Genomic DNA, 22,405 nt, shown 5'->3' with positions numbered 1-22,405 from the left:
ACCAAACTCAGGTTCTCTTGAAGAACAGCAAGTGGCCATAACTACTGAGACATTTTTCCAACTCTCAGGATGCTCTTTTGGATCTTCCTTACTCAAAACTGGTTTTATTAAAAAGTATTGAAAATGAATAATCATAGATGCCTTGCTCAAGGTATTGTGTTCAACAGTGATACATTTGATTATTTCTTTTCTACTTAATAAAGGATCTGTGTTAACTGGAGCATGTGGCTTAGAAAATGTTTTTATTTGATAATTTAAAAAACCTTGCCTATTATTCACGCACATTTTAAAAGTCAAGTTAGGCAGTTTATTCTGATGTGTTTAGCTTTTTTTAAAAAATGCAATGGCCTGAAAAAAAATTAACATCTTATATTTATTTTAGGTGTTCTCTGATAACTCGGTGTCAGTGTTTATGGGAATGTACAGAGAACCCACTCTCCTAATCCTTCTCTTTAATGTGTCCGCAAAAGAGTCCATCTCCGGTCAGGTTACTTTGGTATAAATCTCTCTCATCAGTATCGGAGTGACCTGTGAGTCGATTTAGAAAGCATCTGATTAGAGTTAGTCTTAACACCTACACGGTATGTGTTAAATACAGGAAGGTGGATGAATCAGGACGCAGTAGCATCTCTAATCTCATTTCCCCTTCCTAGCACCCCGCTTAACAAAGGAAACCGCTGAGACTCCTACTTGTTCCATTAGTAATGTCTCTGCATTGAATCAATTCCTTACATTCTGGTTTATTACTGGAATGACTTTTCCACCACCCACTCCTGATATTGCTCATAATACCTTCCTGAGGTACTTGGCCTATCACATCAGGTACAGGTAGTTTGTTGGCACAAACAATTGTCAGTATAGATAACAGCTGAAGCACAAGGCTGATATATTGGTGGCCTCAAAGCAATCTTGTTTAATATCCCAAGTTCATTCTCTGTAACTCAGCAAGCTACTAACACCTATCACCAAAGTTCATGTTCCGAGAATAATGATATCTTATTATAATTTCTGAATAAATATGTCCTGCTTATTAATTAAAACTGTTCTGTGCACAAAACATATTGTCACTGAGTTTTCTTCCAGCTAATGAGTCACAGCCCTGAGATGATTACCTCTGAGATTAATTAAATATTACAAAGTATATTGGTGCATTATTATGTTCCGTCTACAAAATTCTTTTGTATGTGACTAAATTTGAAGGAAAATTCACCAAAATATCAGATACTGTTTTTACAGGGACTGTCATCTCTTCTTTGCAACATTGAAAGTCTCTGTCCCACTGAATCAAAATGGAGAATAGGAACAAAGATAGAATCATGAAGCAGAAGTCAAGTACAGCTAAGAAATGTGCTGGTTCTTTTCCATCATTTACCCACTCCTCATTTCTGCCCTGTGGTACTGGGCAGCATCAGCAGGGCACCTCTGCCTTCTAAGGCTTCTGATTGGGCAAGGCTGATGAGAGGTATCTGGAAGAGCCAGGAGCACAGGAAGAAGGTGTGATGTGGGGGGATTGGTGGTTAGTTTTGTCCTGATGGATACAGGTTACCCAGAAGGCTGTGTGTCTTTCTGGGGCCACAGTTCCTGAAGGTGCTTTGCTACAGCCATGGTTCTTTTCTCACTTTAATGCTATTTCCTTTCTCTTAATCTTTTAGGTCATAGAGATAAGGATTCCTCCATAGTTTGTCCTGTAGGCTCACTTCCCAAGTCCTTTCATTCTCTTTGATCCATCTGTTTGAATTATCCTTCTCTTAGCATCTTGGTCACTGTTCAGAGTGTTTTAGCACTTTGTGCCCGTCACTATCAATTTGATACAGGTAGAAGATTTCAAAACCAAGACCAGAGCTGCAGCCGCTGCTTCCAAGCTCTGTCACCTCATACCAGCTTCTTATTCTCTCTAGACGTACTTTGTTCTATCATACAGAGATAGGGAGTTCAACCAGATCCTGAGCTCCAAAAGTTCTATATGCTACTCTTGTCATGACGCATCATTAATTTTTTTATTTGGTCATTTTTATTTAATATCTAGATTAGATTTGTACAAATGAAATAATAATAATAATAATAATAATAATAATAATAATAATAATTTAATGCTAGGTCCAAATCTATGTTTTTTATTGTTGTAGACATGATCTCTAACTGAATTATCTGTCACTGCTTTCAACATTTATTCTTTTTTTTAAAGTGGATTCTTCTCTCATATAATACATCCCAACCACAGTTTCCCCAACCTCCACTTCTCTCAGCTCCACCCACTTCCTCTCTCCCTCATTTATAAATTCTTTAATTGTTTTCGAGATAGGGAGTCATAAATAAAACAACCTAGTAGAAATTATGTCATAACTTAGTTCATAACTTCCGTAAGCATTGGGAGATATAATTTACATATTGAAATCACCTTCTTTGGATAGTTGTTCTCTGGTTATATAATCTTCCACTTTGGATAGAAATATCAAAATAGAGATGCATTGATTGTCAGTTCTTTTGAAAGCGCTCTATTATCAGGTGGGTCTCTTGTTCTTCAGGAAGACACTCCCAGCTACTATGTCATGTAGATAACAATTTGAACTTAAGTGCTAATTTTTAAAGGTTCTTATTGTACTGCTTGGGAAAAAAAAAAGATTTAAAAGACTATTGATGCATCTTTTTACTGGCAAACATTTGTTCTCTTCTTGGAATGTGTGTGCTACTTGACGTTGCCTGGATTTATTTGTTGCAAATTAAGGAAAAACTCACTACAACAGCGAGACTACAGTGACTGCTGGAGGTGCGGCATGTGTGTTGGAGCGATTCCTATATTAACTGGTGCCTCCAATGGAAGGTGCTGTGTGACTTCCTTAGTTATAACACTCTCAGGGCCCAGACCTGTTCGCTGTGGGTGCACCCATTCCATGGCTGGATCCGGGGCTGTGTTAGAGAAGAAATGGAGCTGAGCAGTGTTCTAAGCTCTCTGTTTCTGAGTATAGATGTGATATAATCAGGACCCTCAAGTTCCTCCTGCTGTGACTTTTCCAACGTTATGGGCCTGTAACCCGGGATTGTGAGCCACCATAAATCCTTCTGAAGTTGCTTTAACCAAAGCATTTTTATCACTACAACAGGAGAAGAAACAAAGACAGCCCTTTGGGGATGGGGATTTAGCTCAGTGGTAGAGTGCTTGCTTAGCAAGTACAAGGCCCTGGGTTTGATCCTCAGCTCCAGGGGAAAAAGATGAAATAACAAAAAAGACGGAAAAAAAAAAAAGATAACCCTTACTCACCGTGTTTCCTTATGTAATATATGTGGTAGTAAAATACGATCCTTAAACTTAAAATGTCACCTGGGTATTCCAGCATGGAGTGGGAAGGGGTTCAGGAGCCCCTGATCCTAATCAGTGAGCTACGGGCAGCTGGTGGGGAGTCGGTTTTCTTAAGGGTGTGGCTCCTGGTAGGTCTAACATGCTCCAGCGGGTAGCCCCACATCTAGGCATATATGAACAACACAAATTGAAGTTGACAGTATATAGAATTAAAGGTAAATAAATAAAACCTAAAAAGATATATTTTCCTGGTATTTCATCAAAATTAAGTTTTGCAGGGGGGAAAAGAGTGCTCCTACACTTAGTAGAAGAAAAATTTTCATAGAAAACTTTTGCAAGGAAGTCACTAGGGTATTCTGATTCCTGCTTCTCTCCATCCACCCTCCCCTTCTTGCCTTCTTGCCATTCCTTCCTTCCTGTCTTCTCTCTCTATTTATCCAACTTCAAAAAGAGGTAAATTGGAAGTCTTTGGTGTGTTTGTACTTGGAAGTTTCGGGGATGATTTCTTCTAGTTCTGGTCTCACTTGGTTTCTTTCTTGACCTCTTTTGGATGATTATGGATATCTTACTCAAGAGTTACAGGGCACTGAAAGTGGGGTTTATAGCTCCAGAGAATGTACAGAGGAGTAGGTCCTAGGGGTAGGAGGATGTTTTACTGTGCATGCTTTGTGTTTGTATTTATTTTCTAATTGGATATAATTTTGCAGGTGTCATTTTAAAGCAAGCAAGATAATACCTTCCCCCACCCAAAAATATTTGCTCCCTCTCAATGCTTAATAATTCATTTTGGAATGGGCTTGGAATAGTTTGAGTTATTAAGGTGTAGTGATTTCCTTTAGGTAAGTGAAGCTGTGTTTGAATCTGGACATAGATATTTCATCAGATTGTACCCTTGAAAATACATTAATCATTACCCTTGCATATACATTTCATCATTACACCCTTGAATAGACTCAAGGGTATGTCCCACTTTAAATTTCCAGCAATCTTGTGTTCATTCACACAGAGATGATAATCATGGACTCTGCCCACCGTTACTTCCTCCTCAGCAACCAGATTCCGAGGATTTGGATACATGTCATTCATGATAACATTGCTGTCTTCATCTCTTAGTTATTGTTAGTTATCAGCAGCAGCATTGCTGTTCTTTGAGACAGAGTCTCAGGGTGGACTCAAGAAACTTCTGCCTCAGCTTTCTGAGTGCTGGGATTAGAGTTGTGCACCACCATGTCCAGTTACGACTTCTCTGTCCATGTCCTATGGTGGTTTAGCTTGGGACTTCATTATCTCTTCATAAAACTAAAATGATGGTTTATCTGGTCTTGTGGCAACAGGTTCTACCATGAGTTCTCCACACTGTGCCAAATCATGTCCCCCTGCTAAAAAGTCAATATAGTTAGGTAGTCCCTGCTGTCCACAGAACAATGTCCCTTAATGGCTTGATAATCTGGTTCCAATCTACTATTTCCTATCTAGATGTCTTCCAGTATTTATCCATAAGATTTTTATTTTCTTTTGAATGCCTGATAATAGTTAGGTACTGGGGCTTATAAGAGAGAACAAACTCATACAGATTTGCTTTTCTCAGTGTTTGGGAGAAGGGACAGATACTCAGCTTATGCAAGTATTTATACATAATTAGAGATGAATGCCATGAGTAAATGGAGCTCAGAGCCTGTATAGCATACCGGAAGAATCTTCATTGACTTGGGCTCAGAAAAGCTTTCCTGAGTAAATTAGCTCAAGAAGAGCCTTGGAAGATGGTTCCATGACCTCAGGCAAACTCCAGCCATGCTTCAATCTGCTGTAAAGCTTTCCTGGGCATTTACCCCAGCATCTCCCTACTTCATTTAATGTTTGGTGAAACTGTTATTTATCTCCATTCTCTCTTTTGTTTGTATGGGATATTCATGCTGCAAGATTCAGCTTAAAATGACCTCTTTCTGCAGCCAATCCTGACAATGCTGATGGTCCCTCTCTTGAACCCCATGTCCTAGAAGAATGACCATCCCCTACAGTTACCAAATAATTTTATATGGATTAATTTTTACTTGGCATCTACTTCATTGCTATACACATATTTGATTCATTTTTCTGTCTTTATTGTATCCTTTGTATTCTCAGAACATAAAATAATGCTCAGAACAGTGAGAACTCAGCACTATCATTTTGGGTCAAACAATACCAACAGAAAATTGATGGAATAATTTTTTTATAGGTGATGTCAATATTGCTAGCTTTAGAAAGTAAATATTTCCAGACAATTCCTTTTTTCTTTTGAAAGTTACATATGCATCAAGTTCCAATTATAAGGTAGTAAAGTTTTCCAATTACTTTTTAATGATTTGGTAGTTTCAAGCATGGAATGTGTTTTCCCAAGGGGAGGAAGTCAATGAGTTTGACTTGAGATATGTATGATAAATTCCAGGTGGTGCTGCCTGGTGAGAAGAGGTATAAGAATGTGTGTTTTCAACATAGGTTCAGCATAGCTGCATGATTTAAAATTTTTCACTTAAGAACAATTAATTTATCGTACCTGAAAGGCAAAACACATGTATTTCCCTTGTTCTCTCCTAATAAAATGTTAATAAGTGTCATGTATAAATCATGTAGGTCAGACTATGTTATCTCATCATTATTTTTCTCTTTCTGTCCCTCCAACTGTCCCTGTGTCCTTCATGGTAGAGACAATTTTAACAGCACCATCCTATCATGATTTCTTAGAGTAGTTGCTAATAATGACAGGTTCTATTGTTTACAAGGCCCCATAAGATCAGGAAAGAACTTAGCATTCCCATGTACATTCCCTGACATGTTCATCAACTTACTTAATGAATGTTGATGTATGTTACCTGTATGCCACCTCAGCTGAGCAATGAAATATTCAAATAACAAGGTTGATGATATCACTCTCCATATCTTGGAGGGGGGATTTGGATATAAATGGTCCATGAATGGAATGGGGAAGAACATACACAGAGGTGGTAGGCCTACTAACTCCTGGAAGGTGCTCAAGTCTTTTTTATTATTATTGTGCATCTACTGATTATGAGCCCTAGGTAAGAGGCCTTGCCTGGGGTATATCACAGGCACAACAATTGGTGCCTTTCTCACCACTTAACTAAGAGCCAGGAAATGCCACGTAGCTCTGAACACTTGAACATAGCAGACAGCTTTTGGCAAATCCTCTCCCTCATTATATGTGTGGGTAAAACTTTTAATTCTTCCTCCGAAGGAGGGATCAGAGCAATTGGCAAGGTGAATGTGTAATTAGGTCGTCATAATTTCTTTCCTTTCTGCAATGCAACAAATTTTCTCTTTCTTCATCTTCGTAAGTGAATTGCCATACCACAGCACATTTTCAGCACAGGGAGAAAAAAAAAGCGAAGTAGGATTTGGAATGCCTGCATTTATCAAGAAAAATAAATCCTTGGCCAAAAAGAAAAAAAAGAATTGCTTTCAATTCTTCTGTAATTTGTGAAATAAAAGGGATGTGGTTATTTAATTTGATGCGTTCCTGTTTGTTTGTAAAACTGGGCTCTAGTCTGAAACAGCTGTGGTGCCTAATGCGTTGATGGCTGATGCGGAGGGCTGGGGTGTTTATTAATGATAGCGATTTGGAAGAAGGGAGCATTAGTTATTCTATACTTATTGTTTAATATAATGATGAACTTTGCAATTAGCAAGCTCCTGTAATCTACTCAACAAAAGGGAGGTTGAGGACTGTCACCCTTTGTGCCCCAGGGAGATGACAGTTCTGCACCAGAAACACAAGCAACAGCGAATGACAGTGTGTGCATGCTCTATTCCTCCCTTAACACATGTGTGAGTTATACTACCACTACATATAGTTAAGAAAAAAATACACTTCATAAAACTTAATACGAATCCTCATTTACATGGGTTAGGGTAAGCAGGATCACAACTGAGTGTAAAAGATGAGTTTATTAAACCAACAAAGTGAAGACATCTTTAGTGAAAAGCCTGGAGTTCCTTAGTAAAACAAAATGATTTTACATACTTAAAAGTAAATTTTTTATAAAATAATCATAATTATTAGGATATTCAACAACCATTAACTTACATATGACTAATGATCTCTGCTTAGGATGTGTTAGTATAATCTAATAACAGAAGCACAAATAATGCTGTTTTCTAAAGTTAAACACACTGGGCAGAGTTGCTTTATACTTGATAATTTAATGGGGCCTTTATTGTTTAGCATTTAACATGCTTTTGATACTTATCCTTCAAAATGTCATTCAGGTGGGAGTATCATAGATTCTCAGAGGTGGAGAGGGTAGAGTGGCACACAGAGGCAACTGAAGGATATTGGGCATATGGTACTGGGGAACTATCCTTGGGTTGGAATTAGAAAAACCCATCTGGGTGTTCCGCTAGCTGTGTGAACCAGTTGCTTTCTCTGTCTGATCACTGATCCTGTTTGTAAAATAAGGGCAATGTCTACATTGATAGGATTTTAAGAAGGATTAAACACAAAGTTATGAAAGCAATTTAGAAACTTGCTAGGTATTTACTCTCCCATTGAACTGTACCCCTAACCCCCCCAATTTATGTTAAATGATTAATATTTAAATTACAATGACATCTCTATGGTTTATATTTTAAACCAAACTGGAATTTTTTTTTTTAAATCTGGAAAAATATTCAGTAAATTGAATTCAATTTTCTTCCCAACACTGTTGTTCTGTTAGCTATATGATGTCATAGGTTCTTAGTAGTATGAACTCGTGTATCATTATATAAGGTCTTTAAAATTTCATGCTAATTTCTAGGTTCAAGTTCTGTTCACTAAATGCTTGATCACCCTAGATTACACCTCTCACCTCACTGTTTTCCCTCTGTTCTAAGACATACCCTATGTGATGTTCAATCCCCTGCCTTCAATGCCTTCTCCCTGCCCATCCTGATAAAGCATATAGCCAGGTTGTCCAAAACTTTTGGAAGTATAAAACAAGGCAATATAGAATGTGGAATAGTGGAAATATCTAAAAGTTTCATGTGGCAGCCTCCTACGATCATGAATGCTACAGCCACTCTGGCATTTTAGACTTCTCAGAAAGTTCTTTGTAAGTAACCTCCCCCCCAAGCACTGCAGTGCTTTGGTCCCTTTCTGTGGTCTGTTTCTCCAGGTCAAGATGCCTCTTCTTCCTTTGGGAGTTTTTCTCTTAAAGAGTCCTTCTTGCACCCCCCTTTTCTCGCTATTCAGAGTATCACTTGGATTTGCTCTTACCCTCTCATTTCTGACTCACCTTTTTGACTGATTTGGGTAAAATCCTCCCCATCTTGTCACTTTCCACGGAAGGGACCTTTAAATCATTTCATTGCTGTATGACATCATTGTTATGATACATTCCATCCCCTTCACAAAAGAATGACTCCAGCCTTTGTTATCCTGTATATAAGAAGTATTGTGTACACAGGATTGCTGCAAGTTCATAGGAATGATAACAAATGGACATTTGATATCAAGTCTGTACTGAAACATGGTTCTATCATGTGCTAGCTAAGCAATGTTAGGTAGCCATTTTTTTGACAAAGTTGAATAAAATGTAAAAAGTGATACTATCATCAATATTTTCATGGCTAGATTAATGACTAGAGCTATACCTTTAGGGATAGTGCCTTACTTGATAGATACTGATAACAGTTAGTTATACCATAAATATAGCAATATGGCTCCTTAAATATCTGTAAGCCACTACCTTAGTCTCTTAATTTATTCACTCATTGTTCATTAAAGAACAAAATAGAAATAGCCAAAATTGCCGGGCTGTGGTGGTGCACGCCTTTAATCCCAGCACTCGGGAGGCAGAGGAAGGTGGATCTTTGTGAGTTCGAGGCCAGCCTGGTCTACAGAGAGAGACCCAGGAAAGGCGCAAAGCTACACAGAGAGACCCTGTCTCAAAAAACAAACAAACAAACAAACAAACAAAAAACAGAAATAGCCAAAATTATGGCAACCAATTTCTGAGAAGATCATTACTCTGCTCTAGGACACACAGCCTTATTCTCAGAAAACTTTCTAGGAGTAGTCTCTCCTGGAATCCAATGGGACTATAGGTTAGAGACAGTGGCTGGAAATTTTAAGATATCTTTTGGAAGGACCTTAAATAAGACACATAAAAAATTGATAATGAAGGGCTGGAGAGATGGCTCAGTGGTTAAGAGCACATTTTGCTTTTGTAGAAGACTGGAGTTCAGTTTTCAGCAACCATGTTGGGTAGTTCACATTTTCTTGTATCTCTAGCTCCAAAGGATATGAACCACTCTTATGGATTCTGTAGGCATCTCTACTAACACACACACACACACACACACACACACACACACACACACACACACGTGTGTGTATATCTATATCTATCTATCTATCTATCTATCTATCTATCTATCTATAAAACTAAAGAAAATAATGGCAATAAGGTGGCATACACCTTTAAAATATTGGCAATAAGATAGCTGTTACTTATGTATCTTCTGCTTGGAAGGGGAATGAAATAGACTGGTTTCGGCTAATTTTTATATAGACATTACCTTAGTGATTAGCATATCTCTGTTCACAGGTAAACAAGTGGCAAAATGTAAAAGACACAGATACCCAGTGAAGGCAAATATACCATAAGTTAACTTGTGGACCCATGTAAGGAGTTAGTAATTTTTTGCAAAAACAGTTTTAAAATGTCCAGTATAAAACCACATGAAAACGTAGACCACAACTGAGAATATACTGGCCCTCTGGAAACAATAAATTTATAAAATGATAAAGGTTTAGTTTCAGAAATAGCCCAGAAGAAACCTAGAAGGTAAAGCTATAGACCCTCAAGTCAGGAAGTTCTGAAAGTTACTGTTGTACCTTCACAATGGTTTAGCTACTTACCATGACACAGTCCTCAAAATCTATGCCCTAAACTATGAAGAGATAATGTGCTTCCTCTAGGTTCATTGTCAATATAATAATGATGATGAAGCATATGATTATAATACTGGACTCTGGGGGCCAATCCAAGAGGACCATGGTGCTAGCCTGGGTTACAGGGCAAGACCCTGTCTTATGAGAAGGAGTTGAAAATAAAGAGGAAGAGAGGGAAGAGAAGAAGGGGAGGAGGTAGGAGGAAAGGAGGAAAAGAAAGAGAAGAAAAAATTTGCATTATTCAGAGTTCTCTAGAGGAACACAATTGATATATATATTATATATATATTATAATATATATATTCATATATATGAAGATTTATTAAAGTAGCTTATAGTCTGTGGTCTAGCTAGTCCAACAATGTCTGTCTCCCAACAGAAAGATCGAGAACTGGATAGTTGTTCAGTCCACAAGGCTGTATACCTCCGCTGGTCCTCAGTATACTTCTGAAGAAATAGGTTCTAATACCAAAAAATGAATCCCTCAGCAGGTGGATAAATGAACTTTCCAGCAAGAGTGAGGGCAAGTAGGCAAAGGCAAAACCTTCCTTCCCCATGTCCTTTTATATAGCCTGCTACCAGAAGTGGTGGCCTAGATTTAGAATGAGTTTTCCCAACATCGAATCATTCAATCAGGAAAACCCTCCTGTAGGTGTGTCCAGCTGCTAGGGGTTTAGTTGATTCCAAATGTAGTTGACGGGCCAAGATTAGCCCTCACAAAAATGTGCTAAAGTATCCATTGTGCACCTATCATGTGTCAAATACTCTGTAAGGTATTTTGATTAATTATGACAGTAGAACTAAGAGATGAGTTAGTGTTCTATAGTGAAGCAGAGCAGGAGACTGCCTGGAGCCGCCACCAGGACAAACAAAATGTAAGGTACCAATAAGCCACGAGCCACGTGGCAAAGTATAGATTAATAAAAATGGGCTAAATATAAAAATAAGAGCTAGACAATGATAGGCCTGAGCTAATGGCCAAGCAGTTTAAATAATGTAAGCGTCTGTGTGTTTATTTATAAGTGGGCTCCGGGACTGACGGGACTTGGTGGGACCTAGAGAGAAAAGCTCTCCAGCTACACTATAGGAGAGACTGAGGCCCAAAGTCATGAAATTTGCTCAAACTTCATAGCAAAAATAGAAACTTAAGAGGCTGACTTCAAAAATAAATCTACCAGTAAACATGTCCTGGTGAAACTCCTCATATAAAACCTCAATAAGTGATGGTTTGAATGAGAATGGCTCCATCGGCTTATATATTTGAATACCTAGTCCCTAGTTGGTGGAACTGTTTGGAAAGGATTAGGAGATGTGGCCTATTTGAGGAGGTGTGTCACTGGGAGTGGTCCCGGAGCCTTCAAAACCTTACATATTGCCAATTAACACTTTCTATTTCTCTCTGCCACACAGTTGTTGTCTCAACATGTAAGCTCTTAGCTATTGCTCCAGCATCACCCACGCCCACATGCTGCCATGAGGGTCATGGACTAACCCTCTGAAACTCTGAGCAAAGCCCCAATAAACTCTCTCTTTTATAAGTTTCCTTGATCATGGTATCTCTTCACAATAGGAAAGTAACTAAAACTTATGTTAATTTAAAAAAGACTACAATTGTCTCATCATTCTTTGCTTAGATGACTGAATACCAGAAAATTTTGTTTTGCCTTTTTATTAAAAGGTGTCATTTAATTATTTTTTTTCGGTTTTTCAAGACAGGGTTTCTCTGTGTAGCTTTGCAGCTTTTCCTGGATCTCACTCTGTAGACCAGGCTGGCCTCAAACTCATAGAGATTCCCCTGCCTCTGCCCCCTGAGTGCTGGGATTAAAGGTGTGAGCCACCACCACCCAGCTTATTTAAACTTTTAATAAAGATGGAGAGATGGCATATTAATTTCTCCAAATTGACTTCTTTCTGAGGACACTTACATGAATCAGATCATTCTTTCCTGTTTCTTTTATTTTCTTAAACCTCTATTTGGCTCTGTTTAGGTCAGTTGGTAGAATATACTAGGATGGTGAATTGGAGATTGTGACATAGACATGGAAGCTCACATTGAGTAAGTACCATTCTGGTGAAAGCAAATTTCACAACAGAAACATGGAAAGTGAAATAACACCATTGCATTATAAAAGATTCAGGGGGTTGTAATTTCAAGGGAAGACCCATGGAAGTTTATTCAGGAAGGCAGGAAAGGGCCTCTGAGATTGGTGGTTAAACTTGTGTTCCAAAAGAGGAATTCAGCTTAATTAGGACAGTGGGAAAAGTAGATTTCAAACAGAGTCTGAACAACCAAAGTCTATCTCAAAGAATGAGATGATTGCAGCTTGGTACAAGAAGCTGAAAGAAATCAATGTTGCAGATGGAGCTATCTAGATAGCAGCATCTGAGCTGCTAATTCTGGTGAAGACTATGTTGAGGATGTGGTCTTGGGATTAACACTTGGTCAATTGGGGTTCAAAACAAGAGGAATCAGGCTGAAGGAGATGCCAGGCTTACATAGACTGCCAGAGGACATGTAAGGTGAAGACCGCCAGTCCTTATCCCCTGCTCTCTTATTAGTCATTGCTTACAGGCTGTTCTGGGAGGAATGCCACCTTGTATAAGGAGACAGGCTTTAGGGGAAACAGTGAGTCCAAGAAAGGACTGGCAAATGAACTCTTTGACAAGCATTTCAGCTAGAACAGAGTTCTGAGCAGAGCATTCCAAAGTCTCTGATATTATGACTGAAGAGAAGTCTGTAGAGCAAGGTTCCCACTCTCACCATTTCAAACATTTGAACATACTTTTTATCTGTGTGTACATGCACACACCTATGTTTATGTATGTGTGTATAGGGGGGAGTCTCATGTGTTTTATAATGCAAAATAGTATCCCTAAAATCTACTTACTAAATGCAAATAATAAACACCACCGCAAGTTACTACAATGAAAAATGTCTCCAAAATTGAAAAATCTTTGGAAAAGGCAAAAATTGTCCTAGTTAACAGCAAGACAGCATTAAACATTTTTCTAATTGAAAATAGATTCTTCTCTCATACAGTACACCCCAACCACAATTTCTCCTCCCTCTTCTCCTCCCAGATCCCCCCTATCCTCCAGATCCACTACCCTCTCTGTTTCCCTTCAAGGATGTGTGAGAACCACACCATGTACAACGTTATAGCCATATAGATTATTCTGACCATGTTCCATGAACCAAAGTGATCCAATAAAGAGATTTTTAGTGTAGGGGTGACATGTCTCAATTTGTATTGAGTGTATCTGAGTCACTGTGCAGTAGGGAGCAGGCTGGAAAACAGCCAGGGTGGAAGCAAGAACAAGGAGGTAGAAACTGCGTAAATAAAAACAGAGGCTTATACGGAGGTTCTAGCACAAATGCAGACAGCTTGACAGATAGCTCAGCAGTGATGGAGGGGTCTGATTGGAAAAGAGATGTCAAAGAAGATACTTGCAGGTTTTCTCTGCATAAGTGATCAGATGCTGTTTCCAGATGTGTGGAGTGTGAGAAGACAACCAGATGTGGAAGATGAAGAGCAGGCTGAGTTTAGTGACTTGTCTTAAATGGAAGCTTGACTATCAAGGCAGCATTGGGATAAAGCTCTCCAGGTGGGAAAAGAGCATGAAATGTGATGGAATGGTAATTGAGTTATGTATCAATGAAACATTTTACATGGTATTTAGAATTTCCTCAGTCCTCAAAGAGACTTCAGTCACAATTGGTAACCTTCTTGCTCCATGTAGAATTTCTTTGCAGATTCCTGATTCAATGTTTGCCATAAACATTGATGAATGTAACATATATTTAAAATATTTACCTCCAGCCTATCAATGTTTATCTTCAAATTTTGTACAATATCTATGAACAGATATTTTAATAAAAAATAAGACAAACTAGCAAGATCAGTGAAAGAGCATTTGGACTTTATTTCCACATTTGAATTTATTAAATATATTGTATCTAATTACCGGCACACACAGGAAGCACCAGCCACACTTTTCACACAGAGTTCTGCAGGCCACTACTGAATCTTGGAAACCTATCAAAGATTCTCCAAACCCAATATACCACTTTAAGCAATAAAGTAGTTATTTCTTCCCTTTCCCAAAAATGAAATTATAATATGAACAAAATTCTGGCAAGCACTCGAAAAAAAAGACAGTTAAATTAAAATCATTAGTCATATAGAGGAGTAGAGGCTTATATAGAGGAATAGAGGCGCTTGTGTTTTTTGTTTTGTTTTTTTAATAGAGCACCAGAGTTGGCAGCCAGAGAGACAGCTGCTTCAGGCATCACTCAAAGCTCATGTCTGACAGCAGGAGCTTGGAGGTCAAGGCCAGAAACCCAGTGCTCCAGCCAAATGTACTTCAAGCCTTATTCAAATGATGGTATTTGTTTAACCATTTCCCAGGCTTTCCCCAGTTATCACATTTTCCATTTTACACTTTTCATTCTCTGCTGTCCAAAAGTCTTCAGTTTCTTTGACAGTATCGTTCTTAAGCTCAAGGGGTGTAATTGAATCTAAAGTTCATAGTAATTTTATTGTAGCACATGCACAGCACACACACGTACAAACCGACATACGCATTATTTCAACTGCTGGTCAATTATTACAGCATAAGCAATGGCTATTTCTATAGGAGTTTGATCACTAGAAGTTAATAAATCATGTTGAAAGCTGCTCAAAATCTGTAACATGAAGCGATTGTATGAGCTAGGCTGGGGAGATGTCTATCAGTCAAATGCTTGACGTGTAAGCAAGAGTAACTGAGTTTAGATCAACGGTACCATGTAACAGCCAGGGACTGCAGCACACCTATAGTGGCAGTGTGTGGGAACAGAGACAGGAAGACTAATGGAGTTTACAGGCCCACCAGCCTTGTGGAATCTGTGAATTCCAGGTTCAGGGACACACTGCATCTCAGAGAACATGACAGAGAGTATGTGAGTGAATGAACGACAAATTCATGAAGGAAAACACCTAACCTCTACCCCCATATTCATATGCATACATGGGAATATGCATACACACACACACACACACACACACACACACACGTGTACATACACAGAAAGTAAAAGTAATGTTTTATTCTTAATCAAGTAATCAGGATATTCTAAATGTGAACAATTCATAAAAATAAATGACAAAAAATATTTCATTAATAATCAGGAAAAGAAATAATTCAACAATTTTAAAATCTAAGGGAGATCTGAATATAGGCCTTTTCTTTGTGGTGTACAGTCTTTGTGAGCAGACCACCACAGCCTTCTGTTTCTTTGTTTAGGCATCATTATCAATCAAATTATGTGGCATGTTGGGAGATACAAAATCCCCACTGTGACTTAGATTTCTTTGGGAATGTTTAAAAATCCATCCAATATCCCAACTTTATGATCATTTTTTCCCCTGAAGTGCATCTGATTGATGCATTCATGATGCTTGATAATCAGACTAAATATGGTCTGTGACAGGTTTTGTGTTCATATCCTGTCACATCTAGACTGTCTAATAATAGATATCATTGTCTTCATCTTTGTAAATGATGTCTGCAGGATCCATGATAATTATATATTCAAGGAAATCACTTGTCATCTTCTTTGTTAGGGACCTGTTATGGTGGATCTGTATTTCTAAAAACTTGTAGAAAATGGACTGGCCACCAAAAAGTGGCAATACTATTTTTTCTTTCTAAACATATTTTATTTTTATTTATGTGTATTTATGTTCACCTTTGTGTATATATCTTGTGTCAGAAGAGAACTTGATTCCCTAGGCTAGAGTAGTAAATGATTGTGAGTTGCCCTGGGTGCTGGGGACTAAACTGCAGTTCTGTACAAGAGCATCAAAATGCCCTTAACCACTGAACTATCTTTTCAGTTCCAGTGATGTGGTCTGCTGTATATAACATACATACTCTTTCCTCAGCATTCACACACAGTAGTGAGTTCAGTACACTCAGCAATGGAGAACTTGGTCCTTTTAGAAGCTTAGTTCTGATGTTTAAGTCATAAGAAATAGTAAGCATAAAGCATACTTTATGAACAGAATAATAATTTCAGAATTTATTTTCAGTTTTTAAACAGGAAAGCTTTGAAAGAATACAATTGTTGACATTTAATGAATACAACATAATGCTCTCTCTCTTTCTCTCTCTCTCTCTCTCTCTCTCTCTCTCTCTCTCTCTCTCTCTCTCACACACACACACACACACACACACACACACACACACACACACACTAAAGTGACCACCACAGCCAATAGGTTAATATATATACATTTTCCAGTAACATTGTTCTTTTTATATCAAGGACCCTTGAAATCATTCACTTAGCAAATTTCCACTACAAAACACGATATTAATTGCAGGCCTTCTCTGCACATTTGATCTCTAGGTCCATTCAACTTGTCTTGCAGCAGCTTCCCAATGTTGTAATAACATTATTCTGTTTCTTCTCCCTTGCTGTTCCTGATAGCCTTTAGGTTTGGGCTAGGGGATCCTCAGATCTCACTTTCCTGCCTCAGCCTCTCTTTTACTCCCAAGCTCATAGCTGCTGTCAAAGAAGTGGCTGGAACCCCCTGTGGCTGAGCTTATAATTCTCACTTCCCACAATGAAATTTACTGAGTACCTTAACCTACCAACGACTAAGGATGGTACATTCATATTGAAAGCCACAAGTTAGCTGAAGGGGTGACCTTTTGCCTTTTCCGCTGTCCCCAGTATCAGAGACAATTTGACTGTAAGCACTTATTGGTTACTCATCAACTACATGGCATGGGACTTCCACATCTCCCTCTGAAACTTATAACAGGGGACACCTGCTTATCACTGTGGGCTTGAAACATCCTCAGAGCCCCTTTCTTGCAGCTATATATGCTTGTAACAAAACTTTTTTTTAAAAAAAGACAATTTATCTTGGTGTCCCTCTACAATTCAAAGCCTGAGACTTATGGTAACCATGTGTCCACTAAGGTTCTATGTGTCCACCTGTTTTATATTAGACTTGTAAGCTTATGCTGTATTTTTCTGCCTCTGGCTTGATTACTTTGGCATATTATCCTCTAGGTTCATCCCTATTGTTTTAAAGACTGTTGTCTCCTTATTTTTGAAGAATGAGTAATATTCTACAGCAAGTATATGCATACTGGATGTTTTATTCATTCATCATTCAACGATACATAGTTTCACAATTGTGAATATTTCAATGAACTCATAGGTGCAGGTACCTCTTTAAGAACCAGATTGCAATTTCTTTGCCTATATGCCTAGAAGTCTCATACCAAAATGGCTCTACTAACTCATATCATCATCAGCAGTGTACAAGGCTTCCCTTTTGTTCATTTTTTTCTCCTTTCCCGTGTGTGTGTGTGTGTGTGTGTGTGTGTGTGTGTATAATATATGTGGTGTGCATGATGTATATGATGTACATGACTGAATGTATGTGATGCATATGTGTGTGGGTACACATGGACATCTGTCCATGTGAATGTGGGAGGCTGGGCTTGGTTGGTGTTAGAATCATACTCACTCTTCATGAAGGAGGGTCTCTTAGTTAAAACCTGCGCATACCTATGTGAACAGTCTCAGTACCCAATTTGTTCTAAGGATTCCTTGTCTCCACCTTTCAATCTAGAATCATAGGTGGGCTACTGTGTTCATCTGACATTTTACATAGACTCATGGAATTTGAATTCCAGGCCTTATGCTTGCAGAGCAAGCACTTAATCACTGAGCATTGCTTTTGGGTCACACATGAACAAACACTTTCATACTTTTCGTTTTGTATCATTTTGATGATAGCCATGCTGACAATACCATATCATTTTAAGAGTTTTCTTTTGCTACTTATATTAAATGTATAAAATAGCAGACTTTGTTGTAACTTTTTATTATGCATGCTTTGATGATGTCTCACCCCAATGACACTCTTCCGTTACTCTCTCTTCTCCCACCAGGCTTCTTCTTAATGGCCCCAATTCCACTTTTAATTTGTGGTGATATATGGGGTACCCTCATAAACTTATCTGGGGATCAGAGGACAGAGCCAGCCACTAGATTAGACATAGAGGCCAGGCAGTGATGGCACACACCCTTAATCCTATCACTCAGGAGGAAGAGGTCCATCTGGATCTCTGTGAGTTCAAGGCCACACTGGGCTACATGAGAGAAACAGAACCAGGCAGTGGTGACAATCACCGTTAATCCTTGAAGTAATATGGCAGGACACAGAGAGGTATATAATGCGTGAGGAAACAGGAACTCACTCTAATAAGGCTGAGGAGTTGACGAGGTAAGGTTGGCTGTGGCTTGCTCTGCTTCTCTGATCCTTCAACTTTCACCCCTATATCTGGCTCTGGTTTTTTTTATTATAAGACCTTTTAAGATTCATGTTACATTAATTAACTGCTTTTTAAGTTGCATATCTTTCTATATGAAATTAAAGCATATAATATTTGTTGCTCTGAGCCTAGCTTGCTTTGCTTGTCAATATGATTCCCAGTTCCATTCATTTACACGCCAATGACATGGCTGTGGTCTTTAAGGCTGCTCAGTGTGATTTTAATTTGTGTTTCTGTGGTGGTTTGGATGCCTATCATCTTTTCATACGGTGATTTGACCTTTCAAAGTCTCTAACAAAATGACTATTCAGGTCTTCAAACTATTTTTAAATTTCTTTTTAAATTTTCATATACATCATGAATATTAGATCCTTACCTGGTGTGATGAGTCTATTCATTTTCTCCCATTGTATTGTTGCCTTTTCATTTTGTTGATTTCTTCCTTACTATGCATAAACAAGTTTTATTTGCTTATTCCTGTGTTTCTTGCTTGGGCCTCTACTGTTTTGTCACCTAAATTATCATCAAGGTCAAAGATAAGGAGTGATAATAAATTTGCTTGGTGTGAGCTTTGGCACACTTGGTGCTAAGACCACCTAGAGAACAATATACTAGCTTTTGGATTCTGTTGATAATAGGTGAGGAAACTTGGACTGAGACTCTCATTGAAGATAGCTTTCTGTTGTTGTTGCACATAATAGTGCTTGAAATGTAATACCCAAAGCACTGATATGCTAAAAAAAAAATCAGAGCAATGAAGGCAGACTGAGCTATGATCCAGATAAAAGTGGTAATCCAGATATCCTGTGACTTTTGGCTTGGCATATGGTTACCATATGAAATACAAGATGCCCACATGTATTACCAGAATGGCTGTTTTATAGGCAAACAGATACAAAATATCACACATGATATCTTAAATGTAAGACTGGAATCCAGCCTCATTCTTATGCCTGTGGAAATGCTTTTAAAGAAGCTGCCTTTCCTCCAGTATATGTTTTAACACAATTGCAAAAATACAAAATAAAGCATGTGAGTGTGGCAGTGTGGACTTCTTTATTTTAAGATGGATTTCTGTGTTTGTGTATGTGTGCACATCTGTGTGGATATCTGCCACATGTGTACCAGTGCTTGCGGAAGCCAGAAGAGAAAAACAGATTTGTTGTCACTAAAGTTATTGGTGGTGCTGAGGATGTGGGTTCTAGGACAAAACTCAGGTCATCTAGAAGAGCAGCATGGGCTCTTAACTGCCAGGCCATCTCTCCAGCCCTTTGTGGGTGTATTTCTGGGTACTCTACTCTATTTCATTGGCCAATGTATCTGTTTTGATGATAGCATCATGCTATTTTGTTTTGGTCTTACTGTGACTCGGTAATGTAATTTGATAGCAAGATAGAATATTGAAAACCTTTTCCCTTTTATCCTGCTATTTAGATGAAAGTGTTAGTCAGAAAAGATTTTTTTCATGGAATTATTATGGTTTTAAGACAATATCATCTTCAAAAATGATAATTTTACTTGTTTATGTAGTTTCTTTCTTTCTCTTTCCCTATTGCTGTAGCTAAGACTTTGAGCACTGTATTGAGTGAGAGAAGAGAGAACAGACGTGCCCATCTCACTCCTGATTTTGGAGGAAATGGTTCCAGTTTTCCCCTTCTAATATAATGCTGGCTATAGATTTCATGTATGGCCTGTATTATGTTGAGCTGTTGTATTAGTTACTTTTTTGTTTCATGCCACAAATACATGACCAGTTTTACAGTCTATCATTGAGGGGAGTCAGAGCAGGAACTTAAGCAACAGCTTGAAGCAGAAGACATGGAAGAACTCTGCAGGCTAGCTCATTCTCCTGCTCCTGATTAGCTAGTACAGGACCCTTGCCCTTGGAATGATGCCACCCATACTGGGCTAGGATGTCCCACATCAATTTACAATCAGTCCTCTACAGACATGCCCACAGACCAACTTGATAAAGATAATTGTTCAATTGAGACTCTTGCTTTGTGATTCTAGGCTGTGTCAAATAGACAGGTAATGATAACTAAGACTGATTTCTTCCTTTATACCTAGTTTCTTCAGGACTTTTACTATGAAAGAGTATTGAACTTGCAAGGGCTGTTTCTGAACACTTATCCAGTAATTTTGTCCTTTAAACTATTTCTATGCCATATTACATGTATTGATTGTTTGTGCTGAACCATTCTTGCATCATTGAAATAAAACCAATTTGATCTTGGCATAGGATCATTTCATGGCATAGTTTAAATTCAATTTGCAAAGATATTAATATGAATTTTGTATTCATGGTCATAGAGAAAATTGATTTTTGTGTGTTCTTATATGATGTTTAAATCCTGGTAGGAAGAGCTTCCTAGAATGAGTTGGTAGGGTTTTTTTTTGTTACTGTTGTTGGTTTTTTTGTTTTTGTTATTTTGTCTTTCTTTTCTACGGAGAAACAGAGCTGTGAGTTTTTCTCTACATATTTAGTCAACTTTTGCAGTGAATCCCCTTGGACCTTGATTTTTTTTTTGTACTGTGGGACATTGCTCTATTAATCTATTAAACTTATTACTGTTTTCTTTAAGCTGTTTATATCTTTTTGACTTAGCTTGGGTAAGCAATATAAATGGAATTTATCCATTTCTTTCAAAATTTACAGCTGTTTTGGAGTGTGAGTTTTCAAGGAATCCTCTAATTATTTTATGGATTTAATTGATATCTGCTGTAATGCCCCCCTTTCATATTTGATTTTTTTAATTTGGCCACCTCCTTTAATTGGTTAGTTGGATGAATGTTTGATCACCTTAGTTTTGTTTTCAGTTTTAGTTTTTATATTTTTTGATTAATTGTCTACCTATTAATTTATCGTGATCTCACTAACTCTTCTGGCTAATTTTGGTTTGCAGTTTATTCTGACCCATGCATATCTACTCGCACAACTTTGGGGCTTCCATATGTGTGTATGTTGACTTACATCCTTCATCGTGCTATAGTAACCACCTGAAGGTTCACATGACTGGTACTCTGTCAGTCTGGGCCATAAACTTAGAAGAGTTCAAGCAAATGAGCTAGATATTTCAATCGGCCCCTTAGTGAGAACAAAGATTGTAAAACAAGTATGAATGTTGTTAAAGCCATTGAAATTTAGAGTTGTGACTTTATTAAAACTTCCAGTTTATGTCAAGTATAGTATGGAAGAAGTTAGTTTATAAAACTTATTGGTAATTGATCTTAGCCATTCTGACAGGCGTAAGGTGGTATCTCAGAGTTGTTTTGATTTGCATTTCCCTGATGATTAAGGATGTTGAGCAATTCCTTAAATGTCTTTCAGCCATTTGAGTTTCCTCTGTTGAGAATTCTCTGTTTAGTTCTATAGCCCATTTCTTAATTGGACTGTTGGGCATTTTGATGTCTAATTTCTTGAGTTCCTTATATATTCTGGATATCAGTCCTCTGTCAGATGTGGGGTTGGTAAAGACCGTTTCCCATTCTGTAGGCTGTCGCTTTGCCTTGTTGACCGTATCCTTTGCTTTACAAAAGCTTCTCAGTTTCAAGAGGTCCCATTGATTGATTGTTTCTCTCAGTGTCTGTGCTACTGGTGTTATATTTAGGAAGTGATCTCCTATGCCAATGCATTCAAGACTACTTCCTACTTTCTCTTCTAGCAGGTTCAGAGTAGCTGGATTTATGTTGAGGTCCTTGATCCACTTGGACTTAAGTTTTGTGCACGGTGATAGATATGGATCTATTTGCAGCCTTCTACATGTTGATATCCAGTTATGCCAGCACCATTTGTTGAAGATACTTTCTTTTTTCCATTGTGCACTTTTGGC

General features: G+C 38.1%; 1 protein-coding gene across 5 annotated transcripts in view; it reads left to right on the top strand.

Moving 5' to 3' along the window:
* Ctnna3 (catenin alpha 3) overlaps positions 1-22,405 on the top strand; it is a 1,349,586-nt gene that overhangs the window by 852,830 nt on the left and 474,351 nt on the right. The window contains exon 10 of one of the 5 annotated variants that reach the window (XM_059281475.1): positions 11,643-11,750. The exons of the other annotated variants lie outside the window; for them this stretch is intronic. Within the exon in view, the coding sequence (XP_059137458.1) occupies positions 11,643-11,669 (27 nt within the window). The 3' untranslated portion in view covers positions 11,670-11,750. Of the gene's footprint in view, positions 1-11,642; positions 11,751-22,405 lie in introns of those variants that run through there. 5 annotated transcript variants of the gene reach the window in all.

Source organism: Peromyscus eremicus, chromosome 16_21 (genome assembly GCF_949786415.1).
Source record: "Peromyscus eremicus chromosome 16_21, PerEre_H2_v1, whole genome shotgun sequence".
Classification (NCBI taxonomy): domain Eukaryota; kingdom Metazoa; phylum Chordata; class Mammalia; order Rodentia; family Cricetidae; genus Peromyscus; species Peromyscus eremicus.
This window is presented reverse-complemented; position numbering and strand designations above follow the sequence as displayed.